Source organism: Phalacrocorax aristotelis, chromosome 1 (assembly GCF_949628215.1).
Source record: "Phalacrocorax aristotelis chromosome 1, bGulAri2.1, whole genome shotgun sequence".
Taxonomy (NCBI): Eukaryota; Metazoa; Chordata; class Aves; order Suliformes; family Phalacrocoracidae; genus Phalacrocorax; species Phalacrocorax aristotelis.
The window spans coordinates 179,593-201,862 of NC_134276.1; the positions used below are offsets into that span (position 1 = coordinate 179,593).

At 61.4% G+C, this 22,270-nt stretch overlaps 3 protein-coding genes across 5 annotated transcripts; 2 read left to right on the forward strand and 1 right to left on the reverse strand.

Annotated features, from left to right (window-relative positions):
* The first annotated feature begins 5,297 nt into the window (after positions 1–5,297).
* Positions 5,298–12,043, forward strand: TPP1 (tripeptidyl peptidase 1). Of its 2 annotated transcripts, XM_075095700.1 has the most exons (14): positions 5,298–5,362; positions 5,816–5,905; positions 5,975–6,114; positions 6,196–6,346; positions 6,954–7,075; positions 7,870–8,069; positions 8,325–8,523; positions 9,565–9,714; positions 9,836–10,024; positions 10,263–10,335; positions 10,662–10,782; positions 10,957–11,115; positions 11,189–11,326; positions 11,847–12,043. In XM_075095700.1, the coding sequence occupies exons 1-14, from the start codon at positions 5,352–5,354 to the stop codon at positions 12,009–12,011; spliced, it is 1,908 nt and encodes a 635-aa protein (XP_074951801.1). In that variant the 5' UTR covers positions 5,298–5,351; the 3' UTR covers positions 12,012–12,043. The 2 variants fall into 2 exon arrangements, with proteins under 2 accessions (XP_074951801.1, XP_074951900.1); XM_075095799.1 differs by lacking the exon at positions 9,565–9,714.
* Positions 12,044–12,120: 77 nt separating this feature from the next.
* Positions 12,121–14,127, forward strand: TAF10 (TATA-box binding protein associated factor 10). Its single transcript, XM_075096466.1, has 5 exons — positions 12,121–12,355; positions 12,714–12,871; positions 12,958–13,022; positions 13,169–13,283; positions 13,969–14,127. Exons 1-5 carry the CDS (start codon positions 12,157–12,159, stop codon positions 14,056–14,058), a joined length of 627 nt encoding a protein of 208 aa, XP_074952567.1. The 5' UTR covers positions 12,121–12,156; the 3' UTR covers positions 14,059–14,127.
* Positions 14,128–14,683: 556 nt separating this feature from the next.
* On the reverse strand, positions 14,684–22,190 carry ILK (integrin linked kinase). Of its 2 annotated transcripts, XM_075096326.1 has the most exons (14): positions 22,066–22,146; positions 19,892–20,073; positions 19,616–19,715; positions 18,410–18,575; positions 17,939–18,034; positions 17,685–17,781; positions 17,490–17,573; positions 17,149–17,234; positions 16,731–16,840; positions 16,351–16,478; positions 15,966–16,087; positions 15,780–15,879; positions 15,559–15,689; positions 14,684–15,358 (listed from the first exon to the last, which is right to left on the reverse strand). In XM_075096326.1, exons 3-14 carry the CDS (start codon positions 19,702–19,704, stop codon positions 15,209–15,211), a joined length of 1,359 nt encoding a protein of 452 aa, XP_074952427.1. In that variant the 5' UTR covers positions 19,705–19,715; positions 19,892–20,073; positions 22,066–22,146; the 3' UTR covers positions 14,684–15,208. The 2 variants fall into 2 exon arrangements, with proteins under 2 accessions (XP_074952427.1, XP_074952348.1); XM_075096247.1 differs by lacking the exon at positions 19,892–20,073 and having other exon boundaries at positions 22,066–22,190.
* Positions 22,191–22,270: the final 80 nt, after the last annotated feature.

The following is a 22,270-nucleotide window of genomic DNA, read 5'->3' on the forward strand; positions in this document are numbered from 1 at the left end:
GAGATGGACATCATCACTGCTGCTCTGGGCCCACATTGTGTTGGGGCACCATGGCACGGCTGGGTGCTGGGAAGAAGCACCAGCAGGTCTGGCAGGTGGGAGACAGACCTGAGGCCCTGAGGCATGGTGGGGCTCAGCATGTGGCTTGGCTGCCAGCAACGTGCCATGGGCCACAGGCACCTGGCAGGTCCTTGGGTGGGAGAGCTGGGACTAACTGGGGCACGTAGGCTGTGCTGTGGCCACTGCTGGCCCCTAGGGCAGACACTGCCAGCTCCAGACAGCCCTGCTGCCTAGCCACAGCTGCCTGCCTCCTGGCCTTAGCAATAGGTCAGTCCAGGACAAGGTGCAGCATTTCAGCCTAAGCACAGTACTGTGGGCCTGGCCTGGGTGCCCGTGACTCCTTCAGTGGTGCATGGTATGGCTGCGCATGTCCCGGCATTGCTGCACACACATGGCCCTGGCTTGGTTGTTGTCCTGGCCAAGCCATGGGCACCCATGTGCACAACTACACCATCCAAGTCCCTTCTATGAGAGGCTGCCGAATCTGGCAGGTAAGGCTGCCACAGTGCCATGGCCCCAGGTCTAACCAGCAGTGAGGTTCAGCATGTCTTCCCGACAGGCACACACACAAACACAGATACACAAGACACTTCTACATGTGTGCACACAGCTGATCATACAGAGCAACACAGACAGACAGCACCAACAGCTTCATCTTGCTCCCCTCACTGGCTGGTGAAGGTCTGTAGTGGGAATATACATGTACAATGTGGAGCTCTCCAGTAGCTGGGCTTAGACACAGAGTCTGCCAAGTGGGTGCCCCTGGATTCCCAGTCTCCCCAGTTGTTGACACCTAGACATAGAAGTCCATGAGGCCACAGCCCCACTCCAGCTGCTACAGACACCCACCACCACCCCCATCCCCCCATTACAGACACCAACTCATCCAGATACACACACACTATGGATCCCCCGGGCTAAGTGGGCTTAGAAAACCAGTCTACCCAGTAGCTTGCCTTTGGATCTCCTCCCCTCCTGTTGCCTAACACACAGAGACACACAGGTGGTTCTCAGTTGATCTCCAGACCATACAGTCTCTCTGGCAGTTGGCTGGGACTCCCCCGATCCCTCTGGCAGCCTGTTGCCCCGCCACACGCACACACACACATTCTCTCACTGCCCTCCCTCGCAGGCCACTTCACCTACTCACTGCCTAGTCCACATCCCTCCTGGCTAGCAACAGCACACTCACTCTCTTCAGTTGCTGGCACCATGGGCACACTGGCCCTGTGACCTGACTCCACACACATCTTGCACACACACATGCACACAGAATTTCCCTGACCTAGGAAAATAGTTAGAAATTGAGCTTAAGAAGAAGACAGCACAGGCTGTGCAGTCATCAGATGCAGGACATGGCTGGACAAATGTACTGACCATCAATCCATTTACATGTGACCAGCTACTTTTATGCCTTTTGCCCATTTTCCCATTTTTTGTTCCTTCCCAAACCACCTCGATCCCTCTCTTTCCTCACCTTTTAGTTCCTCTGCTAAACATCCCATAATAAGCCTTGCGCAATCCTAAAATGCTCTGCATTTTGCCTCTCATAACATGCCCATACTCCTAGGCAGTGCCCCTGCAATCTGTAGCATGACTGGCAGAGCAGCTCCTGTTCACTCATGCTGATGGGTTCCACCCTCAGACCACGGGATTGATCATGAGCTGGTGACAGCCTGGGCAGAGCTGGGGCAGGGTCTCCCCTTCTCTGACTGGGCTATTGGGGTTCCTCTGCCTGCCACTGTTTCTCTGTTCCACTTTATCACATAACCTAACAAATTCCAGCGCCTTGACCAGTAGCAACAGCAATGCCAGTGCATGCTGGGCATGCTCACTGCTCTGTGGCTGAGACTAACAGGGTCTTTGGCCATCAGGAAGGACCTTGGTGTTACTGTTCTCCCTGGCGTTGCCTGACCTCGGGTAATCCTGACTGTCCAGAGGAGGAGGAGGCACACTTGCCTCCATCTGCAGGAACAGCACAGAAGCATACCCGGGGCAAGCTCCACCCAGGACACCTTCGTGGATTCACTGGATCCTCAGGCTCTCTTGTCCCCTGCCTGCTGCAGATCAGCTAGTCAGACCAGCAGCAGATGCTTGTTAGAGTAATTAGCTCTGTCAAGGCAACCTAATCTTTGCTGGCCAGACAGATTCAGGAAATAATCTCCTGCAAATCTCATCCCACTTAAAGGCCTGCCCAAAGCTGTAAGCAGCTGGACAGCTGGGTGGGCTGCAGCTCTCTGGCAGCACACGCTGCCCAGCACCCCAGGCCCCCAGCCAATGTGTGTCAAGGCTGAGCAGCAGCGAGTCCCTCCGGGCAGCAGCTGTGACTGCTGGGTCTGTGCCACACAGGCTGGGGTGGCTTGCTGGGGCTGGGGCAGCAAGGAACCAGGAACGGGAAGGTGGGTCACCCCATGTGTGGTGAGGCGGGGTGAAGGTTGGGACGTGGGAAGGGCTGCGTGCCCGGCTGCAGGACAAGGAAGCAGCAAGGGCTGTGTGGCTGGGAGCGCAGTGCAGCAGGCTAGGAACAGCCTGGGTGCAGGGCCTGCGCTGTGCCCTGCAGCTGCTCATTCTGGTGCTGTTAGGGCCCCACACACCTCCCTGCACATTGCAACTCTTCATTTCCTCACAGGGTCCTGGGAAGGGCCAGCACCCAGGACCACCTCCAGCTGGGCAGACACATGCTTCAGCACCACCCTCACACATAGGACAGGTGACTCCCACCCCTGACAAGCGACTACCTCCGTGTGGTTCAGGAGCCTTTGTGTGTAACAGCAGAAATTTCTTCCCACCAACGAGGCTGGGGGACAGGGCTTGGCTGGGTGTGAGGGGGTGCTGGGCTACTCCCTCTAAACCTTCTCTGCTGCACTGGGCCCCATGTCCCCTTGCCCCCAACCCCTAATGGCTGCCCAGCACCCACAATGCCAGCCCTGTGTTCCCTGGCCACAGTCTCCCCCCACACAGCTCCCCTGCTCACCCCCTTGGCCCCGCAGAGTGCAACTGCACCACGAAGCAAACACTTCGGGCAGGCAACCAGCCTCAGCTGCTGCAAACCACACAGTGCCGCATGCATGGAAATTCTACATATGTTTCCAATTGCAGGGACCAGAAGTGCCCTATGGCTTTGCACAGACACTCACACTAGGGGCAGCACCCACAGAAGAGTGCTGGCATCCCACAAGGAATGGGGGTACCTAGAAGACACAAGAACTAGCCTCCAGGTGGCAGGGGAAGTACTTGGAGGCTAGACATGCACTTGGGTGAGCCTGAGGAATATGGGCTGAGGTCCCAGCATCAATGAGATGCTGAGTGGTGTGTTGTGAACATGAAAGATGCTGGTAAATGCCCACTGGGTCTCCTGGCTGCCTTCCTTCACCCTAAGGGAGCAGGGCCAAAGGTCTGCAGCAGGCACTGCCCGCCTCGGCACGTGGCATCCCCACCTCTCAGCTGCACATATGGTACAGCTGGAAAGCACTGCCTGCATGGCAGGGCTAAAAGCAGGAAGGAGAACAGCAGGACTTCTACAGCCCTGGCCTTTCCTAGGAAAGGACCTCCACCTACCCTGCAACAATTTAAGCATCAGCCCACTTCTTTAGTGATTGCCACAGCGCAGCTTTGGTGTGGGAGGCACAGCAGCCTGGGCCACGCAGCTGGTTTTCCCATTGCCTGTCTCTTCATGGCTTGGACTCTGCTTTGCAGAAGCAGGAAAGCAACTGGGAACTGCTGGAGCCATGGTGTGCAGCACATCTGCGCATGTGACCAGGGCTGGGACAAAGACTAGGACTAAGCCAAACTGGCCCAGGGCAGATGGGGCCACAGCATCCTCTGCCCCACCAGCCACCTCTGAAACACCTCCTGCAGTACTGCCCTTGGGCTCACGCGCAGCGGGGACAAGCTCCATGGTGTCTGAGGTATCATTTCCAGAGTTCCCTTGCTAAAATTGCTCAAACCTTCCACAACCCTGAGATCTGCAAGTATCATAATACCACTTTTGTGATCCTAATTAGGAGAGCTCCTAGTGTGGGAAGGAATATCTGAGACAACAAGCATAGGAAGCTGAAGGCTGCAGATCAGCAGCTGTGGGAGCCAAGCAGCTGCCTGTGACAGTGCCAGCTGGACAGGAGGCTGCACTAGTCGCTGGGCGGCATGGTGTGGACATGACTCCTGCCACATGGCCCACCACCACCTCATAGCCCACTCGCACATCCAAGCAAGAACATGTCCTCATAGTCCCCTGAGCCTCCCCTGCACCCCATCCCATGCTCCCGACCGACCAAGACACCCAGTGCCCACAGCCTCCCCATCATCCGTGCATGCAGCCCCAGGTGGCTGTGGTGTGAACGCCAGCAGGGCCAGGCAATGGCAGCCCTGGACGCGCAGGGTATGCAGACGTGCTCTGCCACTGACTCCACACCTCCTGGCTCTTGCTGGACTCACTGATGATGCACAGCCTCTATGCATGGAGGACAGCCTGGGCACTCATGCCCTGGGCTGCAGTCTGCTCATACAGCTTGCTGCCCCAAGCTCTGAGATGGGCCCCAAGGGGAGCTCAGACCTTCCCACCGCTTCCCTGCAGCCACCCGTGGAGCAAGGTTCCAGCAAGGTGCCAGCCTTATGGAATGAGGACCTCCAGCCCTCCCCTCTCTGTGCAGGCCCTGCTGCTCCCGAGAACCCCTCCTTGCCAAGGCCTGCTATCCCGAACAACCACCACACCCCTGCTAGGAGTGCCGGGCAGCAGCTCCCCAGCCCAGTCCCATGAAAGACGCCCCCCAGCCCAGGACCGCACAGGACCACCAGCCCGGGACCCCTACACAGACCCTCGGCCCAGGGCCGCAGCCGCGGCTGCATCTCCCGTCCGGGCCGTCCCACCGGGCCGCCACAGTAAGGGCTCCGCCATGCTCTGCGAGGTAGCCGGAGTGGGTAGAGGGGCGGGGAAGATCGGTGCGGGGTAGCAAGGGCCGCAACCGCACCGCGGCGGGAGGCGGCCGGTGCCCCGCCCAGGCAGCCTCTCCGGGCCTCCGGCAAGCGGCCCTCCCCGCCTGGCCCGTGACCGGAGCCTGCCGCGAGCCTGGCGGCGCGGCCCCGCTGACGAGCCGCCGGGAGGATGGGTTGGCACCGGTCCTGGTCCCGGTCCCGGTCCCGGCCGCGGCACCGAGGGGCTCAGGCGTGCGGGACCGCCGTGACCGGCGGGTGCGGAGCCCTGCCCACCACGTGACTGCGGCTTCGGCCTCCTCACGTGACAGGGGATCATACACCCGCCACGTGATCGGGGCGCTGCGGCGGGAGGCGGCGGGATGGCGCGGGGGTACCGGGGACCAGCGCGGGCTGGGGGCTCGGGGGCGGCGGGGCTCCCCGGCCCGGGGGGTGACGGGGGGTCCGGCGGGGCTCCCCGACGCGAGGCTCGCGGGGGTCAGGCGGGGCTCCCCGGCCTGGGGCTCGGGGTTCAGGCGGCGCTCCCCGGCGCGGGGTTCAGGGGCCCGGGTGCGGCGGGGCTCCCCGACCTGCGGCTTGGGGGCTCGGGGGATCAGTCTGGGGCTCCCCGGCACGGGGCTCGGGAGGTTCGGGGATCAGGTGGGGCTCTCCGGCGCGGGATGAGGGGGCTCGGGGGGTCAGGCGGGGCTCCCCGGCTCGGGGAGACGGGGGCTCGGGGGGACAGGTGGGCACCTGGTGGTCCCTGGGTGTCCCCTGGTTTCCTCGGGTGCAGCCGGTGGCCCTGGGGCTGTGTTGGTGCCCGGTCTCCCCTGACTGCCTGTTGCAGGTGTCGGGGGGTCCCTGCCATGCTAGCGCTGTGGGCAGCCTCCTGGAGCTGTGCTGCAGGCCTGGCCCTGGAGTGGGACCAGCCATTCCGGTAGGTGCAAGGGTCAGTGGAACAGGACGGGGCGCTGTTGCCCACCTGCCACTCACAGCCTGCCCACAGCCTGCCTCCCGGCTGGACCCATACCGGACGCGTGAACCCCAGCCACGAAGTGCAGCTGACCTTCGCCCTCCATCAGCAAGGCATGGGGCACCTTGCCTGGCTTGTCAATGCTGTCTCAGACCCCCACTCGCCACGATATGGTAATGACTGTGCACCTGAGCCTTGCCAGGCTGCACCAGGCCCTGCAAGCAGGGTGCTCTGACCCTCTCTCTGCCTTGCAGGCCAGCACCTCTCCCTGGAACAGGTGCGGAACCTTGTCCAGCCATCCCCAGCCACACTCATGGCAGTGCTGAAGTGGCTGCAAGGACATGGTGTTGAGAAATGCAGGAGCGTTATGACCCTTGACTTCCTGGAGTGCCGCATGCCAGCGAGGTGAGCCCTGGGTGAGGCTGGGCCCCTCTGTGGTGGCCGTGCCATTCCCACAAAGACAGGAGAAGCCAGACTCTGCCCCTGCCTGCTGCAGCTTCCCCTTTCCCAGGGCTCTGCAGTGCAGGCCAGGTGACGGAGGGCCCAGCCACATTTCTGCCTGGGCTGTGAGGGCTGTGCAGCCAAGAGCGGGCTGCCTGTGTGCCTGGTCCCGGTGTTGGGGGGGAGGCACAGCTGGTGATTTGGGGTAGTGGAAACAAGGTGTGCATATCTGTTGCTTGGTGCTTGGGCCAGCCCAGAACCTCCTCTTGTGTTCTGTGGGACTGCAGAGTCCCCACTGGAGGACTGGGGATAGAGTTGCAGGGGACCCTGCAGCATCAGAGCTCTGGTTCAGTTTGGTGATGGGAATTGGTCAGGTATGAAAGGTGCTCTTTGCTTTACCAGGTCAGCTGTGCTGGTGGGAAGTGGAGCTCAGCCCTGACTTGTCCCAGCAGCAAGGGGGATGGAAAGGGTGTGAGAGGCAGTGCAAAGAATGGGCATACTGCTGGACAGGCATGCTAATGGCTGTCTCAGCAGTGCGAATCCTTGCATGGTGGCTGTCCATGTGTTGCAGCACGGCTGAGCGCCTCCTGCCAGGGGCTGAGTTTCACCACTACGTGAAGGGCCAGCGCAGTGTTGTGCGCTCCCCACTCCCCTACACTGTCCCCGAAGAGCTGGCTGAGCACGTTGACTTTGGTACGTCCTACACAGGGGAGCTGAGGCTGCCCAGAGCTCTCACTGCCTGGGGTTAAGCATTGAGTAGCCAGGACTGGCTATCTTGGTGTCCCAGAGGACAGTGTGGCAGGCCTTCTAGCCATGGTCCAGGCCCCCCGAGGAGCTTTATTCATAGGATGTAGATGCCCCATCCCTGGACACGTTCAAGGTCAGGCTGGACTGGGCTCTGAGCAACCTGATCTAGTTGATGATATCCCCACTCATGGGGGGGGCTGTAGATTTGGGTAACCTTTAAAAGTCTCTTCCAACCCAAACCATTCTATGATTCTGTGGTGTGGACAGGCAGCATCCAAAGTGTTTCTTACTGGTGCTCTCAGGCCTGGATGCTCAGTGAGGAGACTTGAGGTGCAGCCTGTCTCTGTGGGCATGCAGCTGCTTCTGAGGTGGAAAAACTCTCTGCTGTGAATCCCTTTTGTGTGAGCTCCCATGGGTGTTCCACAAGGAGAGCAGAGGGCTGCCAAGCTGCCATAGTTGCCTGGCAGTGGGGAGCCTGAGCTGTGCAGCTGATCCTGTGCAGCCGGGGAATATCTGTGAGGACTGGCAAGGAAGCCAAGGGAGTGCTTTCCCACCTCCTGTGCCCTGCTTGGGGCAGGTGCTGCAGGGGACGGACTCCCCCAAGCCCTGCTGCAGGCCAGCACTCTCAGACTCAAAGCGTGAGTGAGGATGGTGAAGGGGGAACCAAGGGACCATAATACCACCCTCCTGGAGCTCTGAGCCCTAACAGCTGCTGCTTTTCCTGCTTGCTTGCACACCAGTGGGTGGTCTGCACCGGTTCCCTGCGGAGAGGAAGGTGGTCAGCAGAGCCTGGGCCAAAAAGGAAACTGAGTCGGGGCAGGACTATGGAGGGAGAGCGGCTTTCCACCTGGGCGTGACACCTTCCATAATTCGTAAGAGATACAACATGACAGGAGAAGACATCGGGCTATTGCCAAACAACAGCCAGGCCTGTGCCCAGGTAACTGGTGGAGCTGGTCCAGATCAGAGGCCCCTAAACCATGGCAGTTCCACATGTTGGTGCTTCTCCAACACTTTGCTGCTCTGGTGGTCACAGGACAGCTGTGGGGATTCCTCAAGTGGCTCGTGGGAGCACTCGATGGGCTAGTGTTTCACAGACCCATGCTGGGCCAACTTTCTATGTTGTGAGAAAAAAACTCACCTTGTTTTTTTGAGAGAAAACCAGGAAAAACTTGTCCACTCATTGTCCCCCCAGTTCTTGGAACAGTATTTCCACCAGGCTGACCTGGCTGAGTTTATGCAGCTCTTTGGCAGCAGCTTTGGACACCGCTCTCAGGTTGACCAAGTGGTTGGGCACCAAGGCAAGGGCAAGGCTGGTCTGGAGGCCAGTCTGGACGTGGAATACATCATGAGCACAGGTGCCAACATCTCTACGTGGGTCTTCAGCAATGCAGGTACTGATTCCCCTCCAGAGTTGCCCTGTGACTGCTTCTATGCATCCCACTGCTGTAGCACCAACACACCTGTCTGCTGTCAAGAGAAACACTTGCTCTCTGCATAAAAAATGGCTGCACTGACTCTGTCTGGTATCTGTCAAAGGCAAATGCCTGGAGAGTCATACATGAATGGCATGCTGGCTGTGGTACATCCCCAGAATGCTTTCCCAACTTCTATGGGCACGTATCTTGTGGGCTTCCAAAGTTGGAGCTGATGCTGGTTTCTAATAGCTTGTAGGAAAATCATCTTCCATTAATTTGTGTAGTTGCTTTTGAACCCATGTGAACTTTCTGCATCCAGAGTATCCTGTACCAGGGACTTCCATGCCTCAACTACATGACTACAATGTAAAGCAGTCGCCCCAGTCTGCTGCCTTTCCATGGAAGGAGAGCACAGCAACTCTGTCCTTTTACTTTTTTTCTTGCTGCTTTGATGTTGAAGCTGATCTCTCACCCATTAATCTACCAGTAGAGTGAATAAAGGAGAGTAAGGCAATTTGAGAAAACAAGGTTGCAAACAGCCTGCACAAACATGGCTATGGTATTGTAGAACAAAGTGTGACCAGTCCCAGATCAGAAACTGGCTGAACAGGAGATGTAGTGCCCTTAGGACTACCAGCCCTGTCTTCCTGATGGTAAAGGCAGGCACAGCGCTGCATTACCTTCCACTTCCTCCATGCAGTTAGTGATGTGGAAGGAGCACAGAGACAGGCAGTTACATGAGCAACTGAGAGTGACAAGGGGTGACTGGGGCTCTGCTCTCCCCACCTCATGGAGAAGGATGAGGTGCAGGAAAGGACCTTGGTGGGCAGAGGTGGACCATATATCAAACTGCTGTGGGGCCCACTGTTATGGGTTCTGGTAGTGGGGCCAGAACTTGGCTGAGTCTCAGAAGCACTGTCTGGATGCCAAGGGTGGCTACAGCCCTGCAACAGATGCTTAGAGGAGTGGATGAGTGTAGACCCCTTGCTCTGGGGTTCAGGGTGACCCTTTCACCAGCGCCGCTGGCAGAGCTGGAGCCTGGTGCCATCCACCATGACAATCCTGGAGATCGGCTGTGCTGCCAGCAAGAGCTCATGGGAGAGCTCCACACCAGCTGTGCTGTGGATCTGCTCTCTGCAGGCAGGGCAGGAGCTGGAAGACCTTCAGGTCCCGCATCTAGTGGTGCTGTTGAGGCATTGTCCCTGCCTACGCTATATGCTATCCCCTGCTTTCCTTCAAGCCAGGTGTCCTAGGAGGAGCTGAACCTGCCCCCCCTCTGTCTCTGCAGGGAGGCACGAGAGCCAGGAACCCTTCCTGGCCTGGCTGCTGCTGCTCAGCAACATGTCATCGCTGCCTTGGGTGCACTCTGTGAGCTACGGGGATGACGAGGACAGCCTTTCACTAGCCTACATGGAGCGTGTAAATGTGGAGTTCATGAAGGCAGCTGCCCGGGGCTTGACCATCTTGTTTGCCTCAGGTGTGTTGTGTGTTGCTGGCATGGTGTGGGTGCATTTGAGGGTCCCAGCGCAGTGGGGAACCTCTGTGCTGAACACCGAACAGGGATGCTCGGCATCCTGGCAGCCAGGATCCCCTGCTTGGGAATCCCAGCCTGCAAGGTGGAGAGCCCTTCTCCCAGGTAATTCCTGGGAGCATTTGGTGGACGAGGAGGGGCAGCTTGGATGCTGCTGGATTACCCCATCCATCTCTGTTGGCAGGTGATGATGGTGCTGGGTGCAGAAGGGTGCCTGGTGGGAACCACACTTTCCGGCCCAGCTTTCCAGCCTCAAGGTAGATGTGGGGAGATAGACCTGGGTCCTGTGGAGACGTGAGGCTCTGCACAAAGCTGGCTGCTGCAACTCGCCTGCAGCTGGAGCCAGCTGAAAGCTGTTGCTGGAACTTTGAGCCCCAGCCCAGGGCTGGCTGTTGCCTCGAGCTGGTTTTGAGCCCCTTTGCGGGACTCCTGAGGGTCGGCCCCGCCAGTGTGCCTGCGAATGCTCACAGACATCAGAGCTGGGGGGACCTGTGCAGCTCCTTGGGAGGGGGTTGGTGTGTGGGGTGCCACTGGGGTCCCAGGCAGTCATGTGCCCACCTGCAGTGCCCACCTGTCCCACCAGTCCCTATGTCACCACCGTGGGCGGAACATCCTTCAAGAACCCCTTTCTGGTGACTGCAGAGGTGACGGACTACATTAGCGGGGGGGGCTTCAGCAACGTCTTCCCCATGCCCGATTACCAGGTGAGGACTCAAGGGCTGTGGCTGGGGGGCTGCGCAGCAACCAGTGAGGGTGACGATGGGTGGTGGTCAGCACAAGCAGCCGCGGGCCTGGGCTGCAGGCCAGGGGAAGGAGAGCGGAGGTGAGCAAGGGCAGGGTCCCACTGCCAGGCGTCCTGCTCCTTGTGCTCTCTCCAGGCTGCTGCAGTCAGGCAGTTCTTGCACTCAGCCTCGAAGCTGCCTCCCAGTTCCTACTACAACAGCAGCGGCCGTGCCTACCCTGACCTGTCCGCTCTCTCTGACAACTACTGGGTGGTGACAAACCGCATCCCGCTGCCCTGGGTATCGGGGACATCGGTAAGGAGGACAGCCCTGTGCTGGTCCACAGTGGCTGAGCTCCTGGGTGCTGAGGCACTCGTGTCTCCGGCAGGCGTCCACACCTGTGGTGGGGGGCATGGTGGCACTGATCAACGACCGCCGCCTGCAGCAGGGACTCGCGCCCCTGGGCTTCCTCAACCCCACACTCTACCAGCTGCTGGAGCAGGGGCATGATTCTGCGTTCTATGATGTGAGTTGAGCGGGGACTGGGGCGCCAGTCCTGGGTGCCCCAGAGCAGCTGGGCTGGTGCTGGTGCCTGGGTCTCCTGCTCCCGAGGCCGTGCTTGGGGCAGGACAGGGCCAACGGCGTCCTGCTGGGGGGTGGTGGGTGGGTGGTGGTACCTTCACGCAGCTGGTGTGACCTGGGGCGGGGGGGGGGGGTGTTCTCCACTGCCTTCCCGCGGGCTGCGGAATCTGCTTGCGCCGCTGGGGCGGGGTGGTCCTTCTGCTTCGCACGGGCGTGTCCTGCGATGGATCCGTTGCTGCCTGGGGAGGGGGCGGCCTTTGCCCCGGGGGTATCCCGGGGATCCCACGCCCTACCACGGGGAGGTGTCCCGGGGGTCCCCCGTGGGCTGCTGGGGCGTCCTGTTTCCCCACTGGGCGGGCGGCGGGGGGGGGGGGGCGGGCCCCGAGTCCTGCAGGGGCCGTGGGCAGGGGGGCCCGCTCCCCGCGGTCGGGCCGTTCCGGCCGTGCTGAGGCCTGTCCCCGCAGGTCACGGAGGGCTGCCACCTCTCCTGCCTGGACGGCACCGTGCAGGGACAGGGCTTCTGCGCCAGCCCGTCCTGGGACCCGGTCACCGGCTGGGGCACCCCCAACTTCCCCCGCCTGCTGCGGGCGCTGCTGCCGCCCGCACGGGGCGGGGCCGCCGCGCGCTGACCCGCCGGCGCCAATAAAGCCGTGTGGAACCACCCCTCACGTCTCCGTCCGTGTCGCGGGGGGGTGGAGGGGGTGCGGCCAATGGGGCGGCGTGCCGTGCGCAGGCGCGGGGGAGGTGGTGCCCGGTGTCGCGCGGCGGCGGGCGATGAGCGGCAGTGCCGAGGCCGACCCCGCGCCAGCGGCCCCGGCCGCCCCGGCGCCGCCCGCCCCCGCGCCCGCCCCCGCCGCCGACAACAAGCCCAGCCCGGCTGCCGGCGGCAGCGGCGTTCCCGGGGCGCCGCCGGGCGCGGTGGGCGGCGCGGCGCGGGGAGCCGAGGGCGGTGCGGCCGGCGGGAGGGGGCCCGGTGAGCGCAGGGGCGGCGGGCCGGGGAGGGCCGGGGCGCGGGGCGCCGGGAGGGGGGCGGCGGAGCGGGGCCGCGGGCGTCTGGGGTTCCGCGGCGGCGGGGGCCGGGGAACGCGGGGTGGGGGCCGCGAGTCGGGGCGCGGGAGGACGGGACCCACGCACAGGGGGTTCCCGCGGGATGTGCGGCCCGTGCGTACGCCCCAAGCTCGGGTACCCAGCCTCCACCGTCCGTGGGGGCCCGGGCGTGCGGGACGCCGTGGCCGTCCTGGGTGGCGGCCCGTGGGGCGCCGAGGGCCCGGCTGATGGGGGCCCGGCCTGCAGCTAGGGGCAGCTGCCCACTGAGTGTCCTGTGCCCGCAGTGCCGGTCTCTGCAGCGGTGGCTGCAGCTCCCCCTGAAGGGGCTATGTCCAATGGGGTCTACGTGCCACCCAGCGCGGCCAACGGGGATGTGAAGCCGGTGGTCTCCACAACGCCGCTGGTGGACTTCCTCATGCAGCTGGAGGATTACACGCCTACGGTACACGGGACGCGCTGGGGCAGGCTGCACGCAGGTGACGGGCTGCCGCGGGGATGCAGAGTTCCTCCAACTTCTCTCTTGTACAGATCCCGGATGCTGTCACAGGCTATTACCTCAACAGAGCAGGTTTCGAGGCCTCTGATCCACGCATGTAAGTGGCAGCAGGTGTGGTCGAGCATGGCCTCAGGGACCCCATGCATGGTCTGATAGCTGGGGGCCCCAACAGAAATTCCTTCATCCCAGTGGTGCTCTGTGCTGCCGGTCTGAAATTATCCCTTCTCTTTCTCTGCTGGGTAGCATTCGTTTGATCTCTTTGGCCGCACAGAAGTTTATTTCTGACATTGCCAACGATGCGCTGCAGCACTGCAAGATGAAGGGAACAGCCTCAGGCAGCTCCCGCAATAAGAGCAAGGTGAGAGAAGGACAGATGGCTGCTCGGAGGAGGGGAAACATCCTCTCCTGGGGCTGTAGGAAGCTGAACTTGCTGCCATTGAATGTGGGGGTGTGGGTTGCAGAAAGTCTTAAATCTGTCGTGCTCCTGAAGGTTCAGTGCACTCACTAATCACCTAGGGCTCTGCGGGTGGAAAGGGGACGCTGGCAGGAAGATGAGGTGGGCAGTGGAATTTGTGCAGTATGCTTTGACGCCTTCACAGGCATTTCTGAGTAGCTGCACCTTATCAGAGCGAGGGCCACCTAGGGCTGTGTCCTCCCTCTGGCAGCCACCAAAACTCAGACGTGTGGGGAAGAATGAAAACGCGGAGCAAGCGTGTAGTTGCAGTTTCTGGGAATTCTCCCATTTGTCATCTCATTGTGGTTTGGGGGCCTCATGAGGGTGATGTAATTTATCTTCATAGTGTTGAGTAATGCTCAGTGTCTTTGTGTCCATTGAGCAGCTGAGGGCACCGAGCAAACAAAACGTGCAGTACTTAAGAGCTGGTTAATGCTCCAATCAGTGGTCTGCAGCTGCCTCTGGGAATTGTGCATGTGCAGGTCACCACAGCTTGTAGGGGAAAAATCCTAAACCCACAAGGTTTTGAGCAATGCCTGGCAGCTTAGCTTATCCTTGCTGTGACTGACGCTACACCTTGTCCCTTCAGGATAAGAAGTACACGCTGACCATGGAAGACCTGACACCAGCACTTGCAGAATATGGCATCAATGTGAAAAAGCCACATTACTTCACATAAAAATGGAGGGATTGTCACTGGGAACTTTTTTAGGGTCATTTCTGTGTCATTAAACAGCTGGGTAGTTTTTTTTTTTGTGGAAAGGCATCTTATCTCCTGCCCATGAGCTAACAGCCTGCCTACAAGTAAAACAGCATGCAAGCTGGCCTGCTAGGGCCTCTCTTCTCACTGCACCAACAGAAGCTGGTCCTGTGCCTTTGAAGGGCCAGTGCAGAGAGGGGTTGGTTGTAGGGCTCCCACCTGGTGGAGCGTAGTTGCGCCTTCTGCTGTTCCCAGGAGGGCTTAGCCCTGCACAAAGAAGATGAAGGAAAGTGGGTGTAGTGGGAATAGGGCTGCCCAACCCTTGTTTTTGTTGCTTCCTGCCGGGCATACCTGTCATCTCTCACAAGAGGAACGCTTAGGGGCCTGTGCAGACAGCCTGGGCCCTGCTCTCAAAAGAGGGGGCTGCTGTTAGCCCACCTGCTTTCCTTGCTCCAGTCCCTGGAGTGGGGGTGGTACAGGCACACATCCAGAGCCTAGGACTCTGTGGACTGTTGCGCAGCCCCCACCTGAGTCTTTCCCCCTTTCTGTGGACAACGCCCTGTGCATGTATGCACAGACACACACACCTCCCCCAGCCAGCAGCCAGTTTTCATAACAAATGTTTATTTCAGATGCTGGCGGTTTTTCCACATGGCCTGGATGGAAATGATAAAGAGTGAAGCGCTAAGCTGGGGTGGTGCTGGGCTCAACAGGCAAGCGTCACCCCACCGTCCTTAGTAGGAAAGAGCACCAGGACTGGTCATTGCCTAATGTGAGATTAAGTGGGTGAGCTGCGCTGGGCCTGGGGATGAGGAGGACAGGGTGGCTCCACAGCCCCTCCCAGCCTCACAGGAGCAGAGCCCAGCCATGCTCAGTGTCGTGGGCCAGGCCCCCTGCTCAGTCTCTGCCCGTAGCTGCCAGGGAGGATGCTGCCATAGATTTGGTGCTACAGTGTCTGAAGCCTGCAGAGCAGCTCCAGAGAAGGCAGCGTGTCTGTACCGTGTGTCCGTGGCTGGCTCGGGGTGAGGGGGCATTCGCTGCTCCCCCTTTGCTCTGGGGTGAAGAAGGCACTTGGGGGTGGCGGGAGGGAAGCGTGGCAGCGTCAGGTGGCTGGGAGGCAGCCCCCTCTCTACTTGTCCTGCATCTTCTCCAGGATGGGCACGATCATGTCAAACTTGGGGCGCTTGGCTGGGTCCTCGTTCATGCAGATCTTCATCAGCTTGCAGATGTGTGGGGATATGCCGGGTGGGATAGTTGGACGGAGCCCCTCCAACGCCACCTGGGAGCACGGGAGAGCAGGGCAGGATCAGAAATCTGGACCCAGCCCTGTATTTGACAGCCACAGCCCGTACCTCTGGGAGGAGTGTTGGTGGGTTCTGCTTTGGTGTGCCTTGCCTCCCCTCCCTGCAGGCTGCTTAGGCCCTGTTATGCCCTGGCTGATCTGGTTGGACCAGTGGGTTTCGCCAGCCCTCTCCTCACCTTCATGCCTATCTCCATGTTTGACAAGTCTGCAAATGGCACCTCACGAGTCACCAGCTCCCACAGCAGCACTGCAAAGCTCCACATGTCAGCTGAGCGTCTGTTGATTTCCTCTGGCTTCTTCTGCAAGGCTGTAGGGAATGCAGCACAGAGGGGCTGAAGGGGGCTGAGGGTGAGGAAGGGGCCAGGCAGCAGGACGGGCTTGGCTACCAGGCACTCACCTTCTGGTGCCACCCAGGCTGGTGCGTACATCCTCCCTGGGCATTGGAAGGAGAACTTCACATCAGCCATACTGATCCGTGCCGTCATGTCCTCATCAATCTGGGGGGAGAGGGGTGGTCAGAGGGGAGCCTGCCCTGCCCCAGTCTGCAGGAGGAAGGCCTGGGCCATGCAACACTGACACTCACCATGATGCTGCGGCTGTTGAGGTGATGGCGTGGAATGAGGGGCTCCAACGTGTGCAGGAAGGCCATGCCCCGTGCAATGTCAAAGGCAAATTTCACTGCCTGCATCTGGTCCACCACAAAGTCTGCAGGAGGGAGGTGGCATGAGGGTAAGTGAGAGGGAGGGGGCTGCCACGTCACTTGCAGTGTGCATGGGACAGAGGCGGTGCTGGCAGACACACCGCACATGGGACATGCAGACTGGAGACTGAGCTCACCCCGGGCCCACCCTGGTGCTGCAGCTGGGGGGGGGGGGCCCTGCCACCCCCCAAACATGTGGAGAAGGAACTTCCTGAGGATGGGGAGACTAGCATCTGCCCCCAGCTCTGTCACCCCCATCAGCACTCACTTGTCCCCTCATGTAACACATTGTAGAGGGAGCCATGGGGCATCCAGTGACTGATGACAATGGGGTGGGGCGCTGGGGGAGACTGGCAGGCACCCAGCACTGGTAGCACGTTGGGGTGAGAAAAGATCCTGCAAGAGAAGTGACAGACCTGAGAACCGTGGGTGCTGCCCACACTCCCTCATCACCTCCCTGCCCTTTGCACCGCTGCTGGTGTGCTGTCTTCCCAGGACCTCCTCGCAGGCTCTGCACACCGCTCTGTGGAGCACCACCACCCCCCAACCCTGCAGACCCGGTTGGCTCCTGCCTATCTCATACCCCTCCAGAGATAATGCCTGTTCTCAAGAGCCACAGCTCCCTTGGGGATGGAAGTCAGCGCTCACCGCAGCTTTGGGTATTCCTCGTTGAAGTCTCGGCTCTTCCGCGTTGTCCAGTCACGGATCTTCAGCATTTTGATGACAATGTCGTTGCCTTGCCAGCGCCCTTTCCACAACTGCAGGGAGACAGGTGGAGACAGTCACTGTGAGAGGACACACGGTCCCCAAGCACCTCCCAGCCCCTTGCACAGGGCTGTGAGCCCACAGGACTGACAGATCCACAGCAACGTGGAATGACTACGAAAAAGTGTGAGCATGAATCCTGGGCAGGTGCCCTCCCTCTGCATGGGCTGGCCCCACGCCTGGACGTGGAAACCTACAGAGCAGTTCTGCACTGCGCTCTGCAGCCAGCCAGGGGCTTGGGAGAGAACAGTGGTCTGCGTGGTGCACCTACCCTGTCCTGGGGGGCAACAGGTCTACGTACCTCTCCTGACTGGTTCTCATTGAGTTTTTGGCTCAAGCTCAGCTGTTTGAAGTCTATTCCAGCAAGTTTGTTGAGAGTCCCATTTCCTGTAACAAAGGAGATGCAGCCTGTGGCTGCATGGACCTTCCTCCTGATGCCCACCTGGGACTGCACAGGGAGACAGTACCAGCGGGATGCCTCACTCCCGTGAGGAGCCACCTTCAGCAAGGGAATTTCCATTTCCAAAATGAACCGTTTGCAGCACAGACTGCCGCCCCCTCCCCAGAAGCCTGCCCTACAGGGCAGGAGAGCTGTACTCTCCCCTGCAACAGCATCCCCATTAGGGAAGGCTCTGTCCTTACTGGGACGTGTGCGGGTCGTGCCCTTCCAGAAGGTGTCCTTGTAGGGGATCTTGGTGAGGCTCTGGCCCAGCTTCTCAGCACGCTCTGGAGGGACAAGGAGTTTGGCAGCACAAGCAGAGAGCTCGCTGATGCTAAGCACAAGGGCTACAGCAGGAGCCAGAGGCAGGTTGTGGGGTCAGGACAAGAACCTCCTACCTTTCAAGACCTCTCGCAGCGGTGTCTTGGCTTTGTCAATTGGTGTCTCACCGTATTTGTTAGCAATGCTGACCAAGGCTCCGTTGCCCACCAGGTCCTGAGAGAGGAGAATTCAAGCATCTGCACAGTTTGCTGTCCTCAGCCTCTTCACACACATGCAGCCTCCTGCCTTGTCCCTCCTCTCCCTCCCGACAGCCACCTCAGCCACCTCCCTTGCTCTCGTCTCCTGCCTGTGTCCAAGTGCTTCCACTCACCTCCGCCACCTGGTCGTGTCCCCAGAAGCAGGCATAGTGCAGAGGCGTGTTCCCATGCTCGTTCACAGCATTGATGTCTGCTTTGAACTGGATCAGCTGGGGGCAGGAGGACAATCCCCATAAATTTAGAGTAGGTCCCCTTCCCCTCACCCCTTGCCCAGGGAGAGGGCAGGGGCACCAACAGCAGCATGTCTGTAGCCTTGGTGCTGGCAAGGTCTGCTGTTGGGAGGGGGCTGAGGCTGGATGCAGGGCTTTTGTGGGGAGGGTGGAGGTGCTCAGAGGTGCCACGGTCAGGATGCAGTAAGGTCACGGCAAGGAAGCTGGCAGGTGACTGGGACCAAGTCCCAGGTGGACAGGGCAGAGGGCTGCACAGAGTCCTGCTCAGTTTGCCACAGGTCTGCGCGAGGCAGCAGGTGGGTGCCTGGAAGTCGGTGGGGAGGGGGCAGGGTGCTGGCCGTGGGAGGCAGATACCTTCTGCACAATGTCACGGTGGCCGTGGCTGGCAGCCAGGTGCAGTGGGGTGTCATCACCGCGGTTCATTACATTGATACGTGCTCCCCGCATGATGAGCATGTCAACCACATTGGAGCGTCCCTCACGGCAGGCCCAGTGCAAGGGGCTGAAGCCATGGTCATCCCTGTGGAGACAGCAGGGACAGCTCTACTGAGTGGCTGCAGCCTGCCCACTGCGTCCTCCCTTGATCCAGGCAGAGAGGGAAGAGCTGAAAACAGCTGTGGCGGTGCCAACAGCACTGCAGCCGGGCAGGTATCACCATGCGCACCTGCACACAGGCCATGGAGACAAAGGGGACAGGCCGAGTGGCTCTCCTGCTCACTCCCATCCCCATGAGGGCCCCGGAGGCCCAGGCCAAATCCCATCTTCTCCAGGGCTGAATCATGGAGATGGTGGCATGAGCCAGATCCCCTCCCCCGTCCCCCCTCAGCTCCTGCGGTGCCTGGCCAAGTAAGGGAGGAGGAGACCATCCAGGCCTTAAAAGGAGATTAGGGTCTGGCAGGCGGGGGCTGCTGCATCCCTAGCTCCCCTCCAGCTCCCCAGCACAGCAGACCCCATCTGCCCCACAGCCCTCCCACACCGAGTCTGCAGGCAGGCAGGACAGCTGGTCCTGCAGCCAGGGGATACCCCGGCACAGGCACCTGGGACCAAAATGCCCCAGCAAGTGCCAGCCAGCCTCCAGTCCCTAGGCATGACCTGTGGGGCTGGGACAGGTCTGTGGGACTGGGACCCCCACATGGGACTGAAAGGCATGACCAAAGGAAGGCCCCCCTGTTAGACCCCGGCGGTGCTTCCACACATCAGCTGCAGTGCTCCCAGGAGAGGGAACAGGGGAAGTGGTCACCCAGACATACCAGCCACACCGGGGACAAAGAGAGTCTCCCCAGCAACCCCCCAGCCCAACCCCTGGCCAAGACGCGCCCCATCCCATGGCTGGGAGCAGCGGGCGGCCGAGGAAGCGGCTGGAGGATGTGCAGCCCTCATGCCTCAGCGATGCGGTAACTTCCTCCCGGTGGGGAGGAGCTGAATCCCACCCCCTCCCCAGGACATGGAGCAGAGCGGAAGCAAGCCGCAGCCCTGGTCCAGCACCCTCGGCCTCTGGCGCAGCTGAGCCAGAGACAGCACCCCGGCGGGTCCAGCCTGGCCCAGGTTCCTCCTGCTCACCCCTGGTTGAGGTCATTCTCGGTGTTGTCCAGCCAGAGGCGCACGGCCACTGCATTGCCCTCTCGGCACTGCGTGAAGATGTCGTCCATCGTGGCTCTTGCTGTGGGGAGGGGTGTGTAAGGACACGGGGCCCCACCATGGAGCAGGGCTCCCTGCCCCCCTTTCCCGCATGCAGCCCTGGGATCTGGACATCACCTCCCACAGACCCTCTGCTCCTGGCAGCCCCTCAGCTGGGGCATCTCCCTGGGGGACTGAGGATGGGAGCCTCACATCTACCTCGTCAGCCCTGCAGAAAACCGCAGGACTACCGAAGGCTGGGGATAGAGCTGGACTCGCAGCTGAAGGGGAAGTTCATGACTGACTCCAATGTCACGGGTGCCTGCAGCAGCTCACAGGAAGCAGAGTTGGCATCCACAGGCTTATCTGCAGGCCCAGCCAGACCCGGGTGCCCGCATCTCCTGGGAGGGGGTCAGGAAGCAGAGCTGGAGGAGGTCCAGCATCGCCCTGCAGGGATCCCATAGCTCCACAGACCCTCCTGATCCCCAGCTCCAACACAGGCTTGGCTGAACCTGGCACAGCATCACATTCAAGAAACTGGAACCCCAAAGGTCCACAGGCTGCCCCTCTCTCCACTCCAACCAACAGACACCCCAGGCCAAAGCCAGCCATCCTAGCTCCATCTTTAACCCCTTGAGACCCAGGGCTGCAGTGCCCCGAGCTCTCCAGCAGCCCGGACATGTGCGTGGCAGGTACTTCCCTGCCTGGGGGTCTGTGGCATCGAGTAGGGTTGGGGGGCTGCCCTTGGCAAGTCTTACAGTGCAGGTACAGACCAAGCACTATGCCCCTGACAATCACCTGGGAGGGCTTAAACCTGGTGCCCCTCAGGGCCCCCACAGGGCCTGGCACTCACCCAGCTACAGCAGGACCCCCACCCACCCTGCGCAGGCAGGATGGGCCCCAGCACTCTCCCTGAGCCTGGCAGCTGCCCCCCAGGGCAACCACTCTGCCTGTGTCGCACGCTTCAGGTAGTTACACGGGCCGGGGGACACAGGAGACCAGCCTTGCAGCCTGAACCCTCAAAGGTGCCTCACAGGAACCAGAATGGGCTCCAGAACTTCCAGGGCAGTACCAGCCCCACTCCCAGCTCACCGACTGCAGAGGATGGGGCAGCCCTGCCTGCAAGCTGCAAGGAGCCAGTGTCGCACCCCGACCTGACGTCCTGCAGGTCCTGACAGCCCTAGAGCCCCAGGGCTGACAGCGCTCCCTCCAGACTGGATTTTTCATCCACCCGTCTGGGATGGGACCAGTGAAGGGGCACCCCAGTGACACCCCATTGCTGTCTCAGCCCTGTGGGACTTGCATCCCGCTGTCACTGCCGCCTCTCCTCCACCAGCTGTTACCCCTGCTCGGCCCAGGGCTGCCGCACTCCTGTCTGTCACCACACCAGCCCCTGCCTCAGTCCTGGCCAAGCTGCCAGGCCTCCCTCAGCCCCTGCCCTGCCTGAAACGATTGGCCTCCTACTCCCCCACATCGTCCCTGCTGAGCCCCATGTGGCTGCTTTCCCCACCACTCAGGCCATGGCACCATGATGTAGAGACCCAGGCAACCCCCCTTGTTCCTTACCAGCCCTGACCCAAGACCTTCCCCCAAGATCAGCTGCGAGGGCTCCACTCTTCCCTGCTGCACTCCCAGCCCCTTCCAGTGCAGCCCAAGAGCCCAGGGCTCAACCCAGCGTGGGCCCCAGCCTGCCCTGCCCCGTCCCAGCGGCACTGACCCCACACCAGCCACCGACACTGGAGCCCCAGGGCAGCCCTGCGGGTCCCTGCCTATCCTGTCAGCCTGTGCCCCTCGCCCCTGCTGCCCACCCCAGCGCATCGCAAACTCGGCTGCCACCTGCCAGCCTCTGCCCACGCCAGCACAGCACAGAACCCCCGACCCCCTTTTTTGCTTCCTGCCGTGGGCCAGCCCCCATCACCCAGCCCAGGCCGGTCCCAGCCCCTGCCCAACTCCAATCCCAGCCCAACCCAGCCACGCCTGGGCCCAGCCCAGCCCAGCCTGCGTCAACCCCAACCCCAGCCCTGCCTACCCCAGCCCTGACCCTGTTCCCAGCCTGCCCTAACCCAGGCCGACCCCAGCCTCAGTCGCAGCCCACTCAAACCCACACCAGCCCCGATCCATCCCAGCCTGGGCCAGTCCCAGACCGAACCAACCCCGGCCTGGATCAGTCCTGCCCCGACGCATTCTGTCCCGACCCCCGCCCGCCCTAGCCCGACCCCGTCCCGGCTCAGCCTGATTCGGCCCGACCCGGCCCTGTCCGAGCCAACGCGGAGCACCGGCCCTGCTTCCCCCGGGGCCCGGCCCAGACCGGCCCAGCCCGGCCCGGGCTCCAGCCGCAGTCGGCGCTGCCCGACCCAGCCCAACCCAACCCGGCACGGCCCGGCCGCCCTTACCGGCTCCGGCGGCGGCGGCGGCGGCGGCGGCGCAGGGCGGCGGCTCGGCGGACGCGGGACAGCGCGTGGGCTCCGCCCCGGGCCGGGCGCCGCCAGCGCCCCCTGCCGGACGGCCTCGCACCGGCTCCGGGCTCCGCGCCGCGGGCAGGGGGCAGCGGCGGGCCGCGGCGGGCCGCGGCGGGGGGCGCGGGGAGGCCGGGCTCGC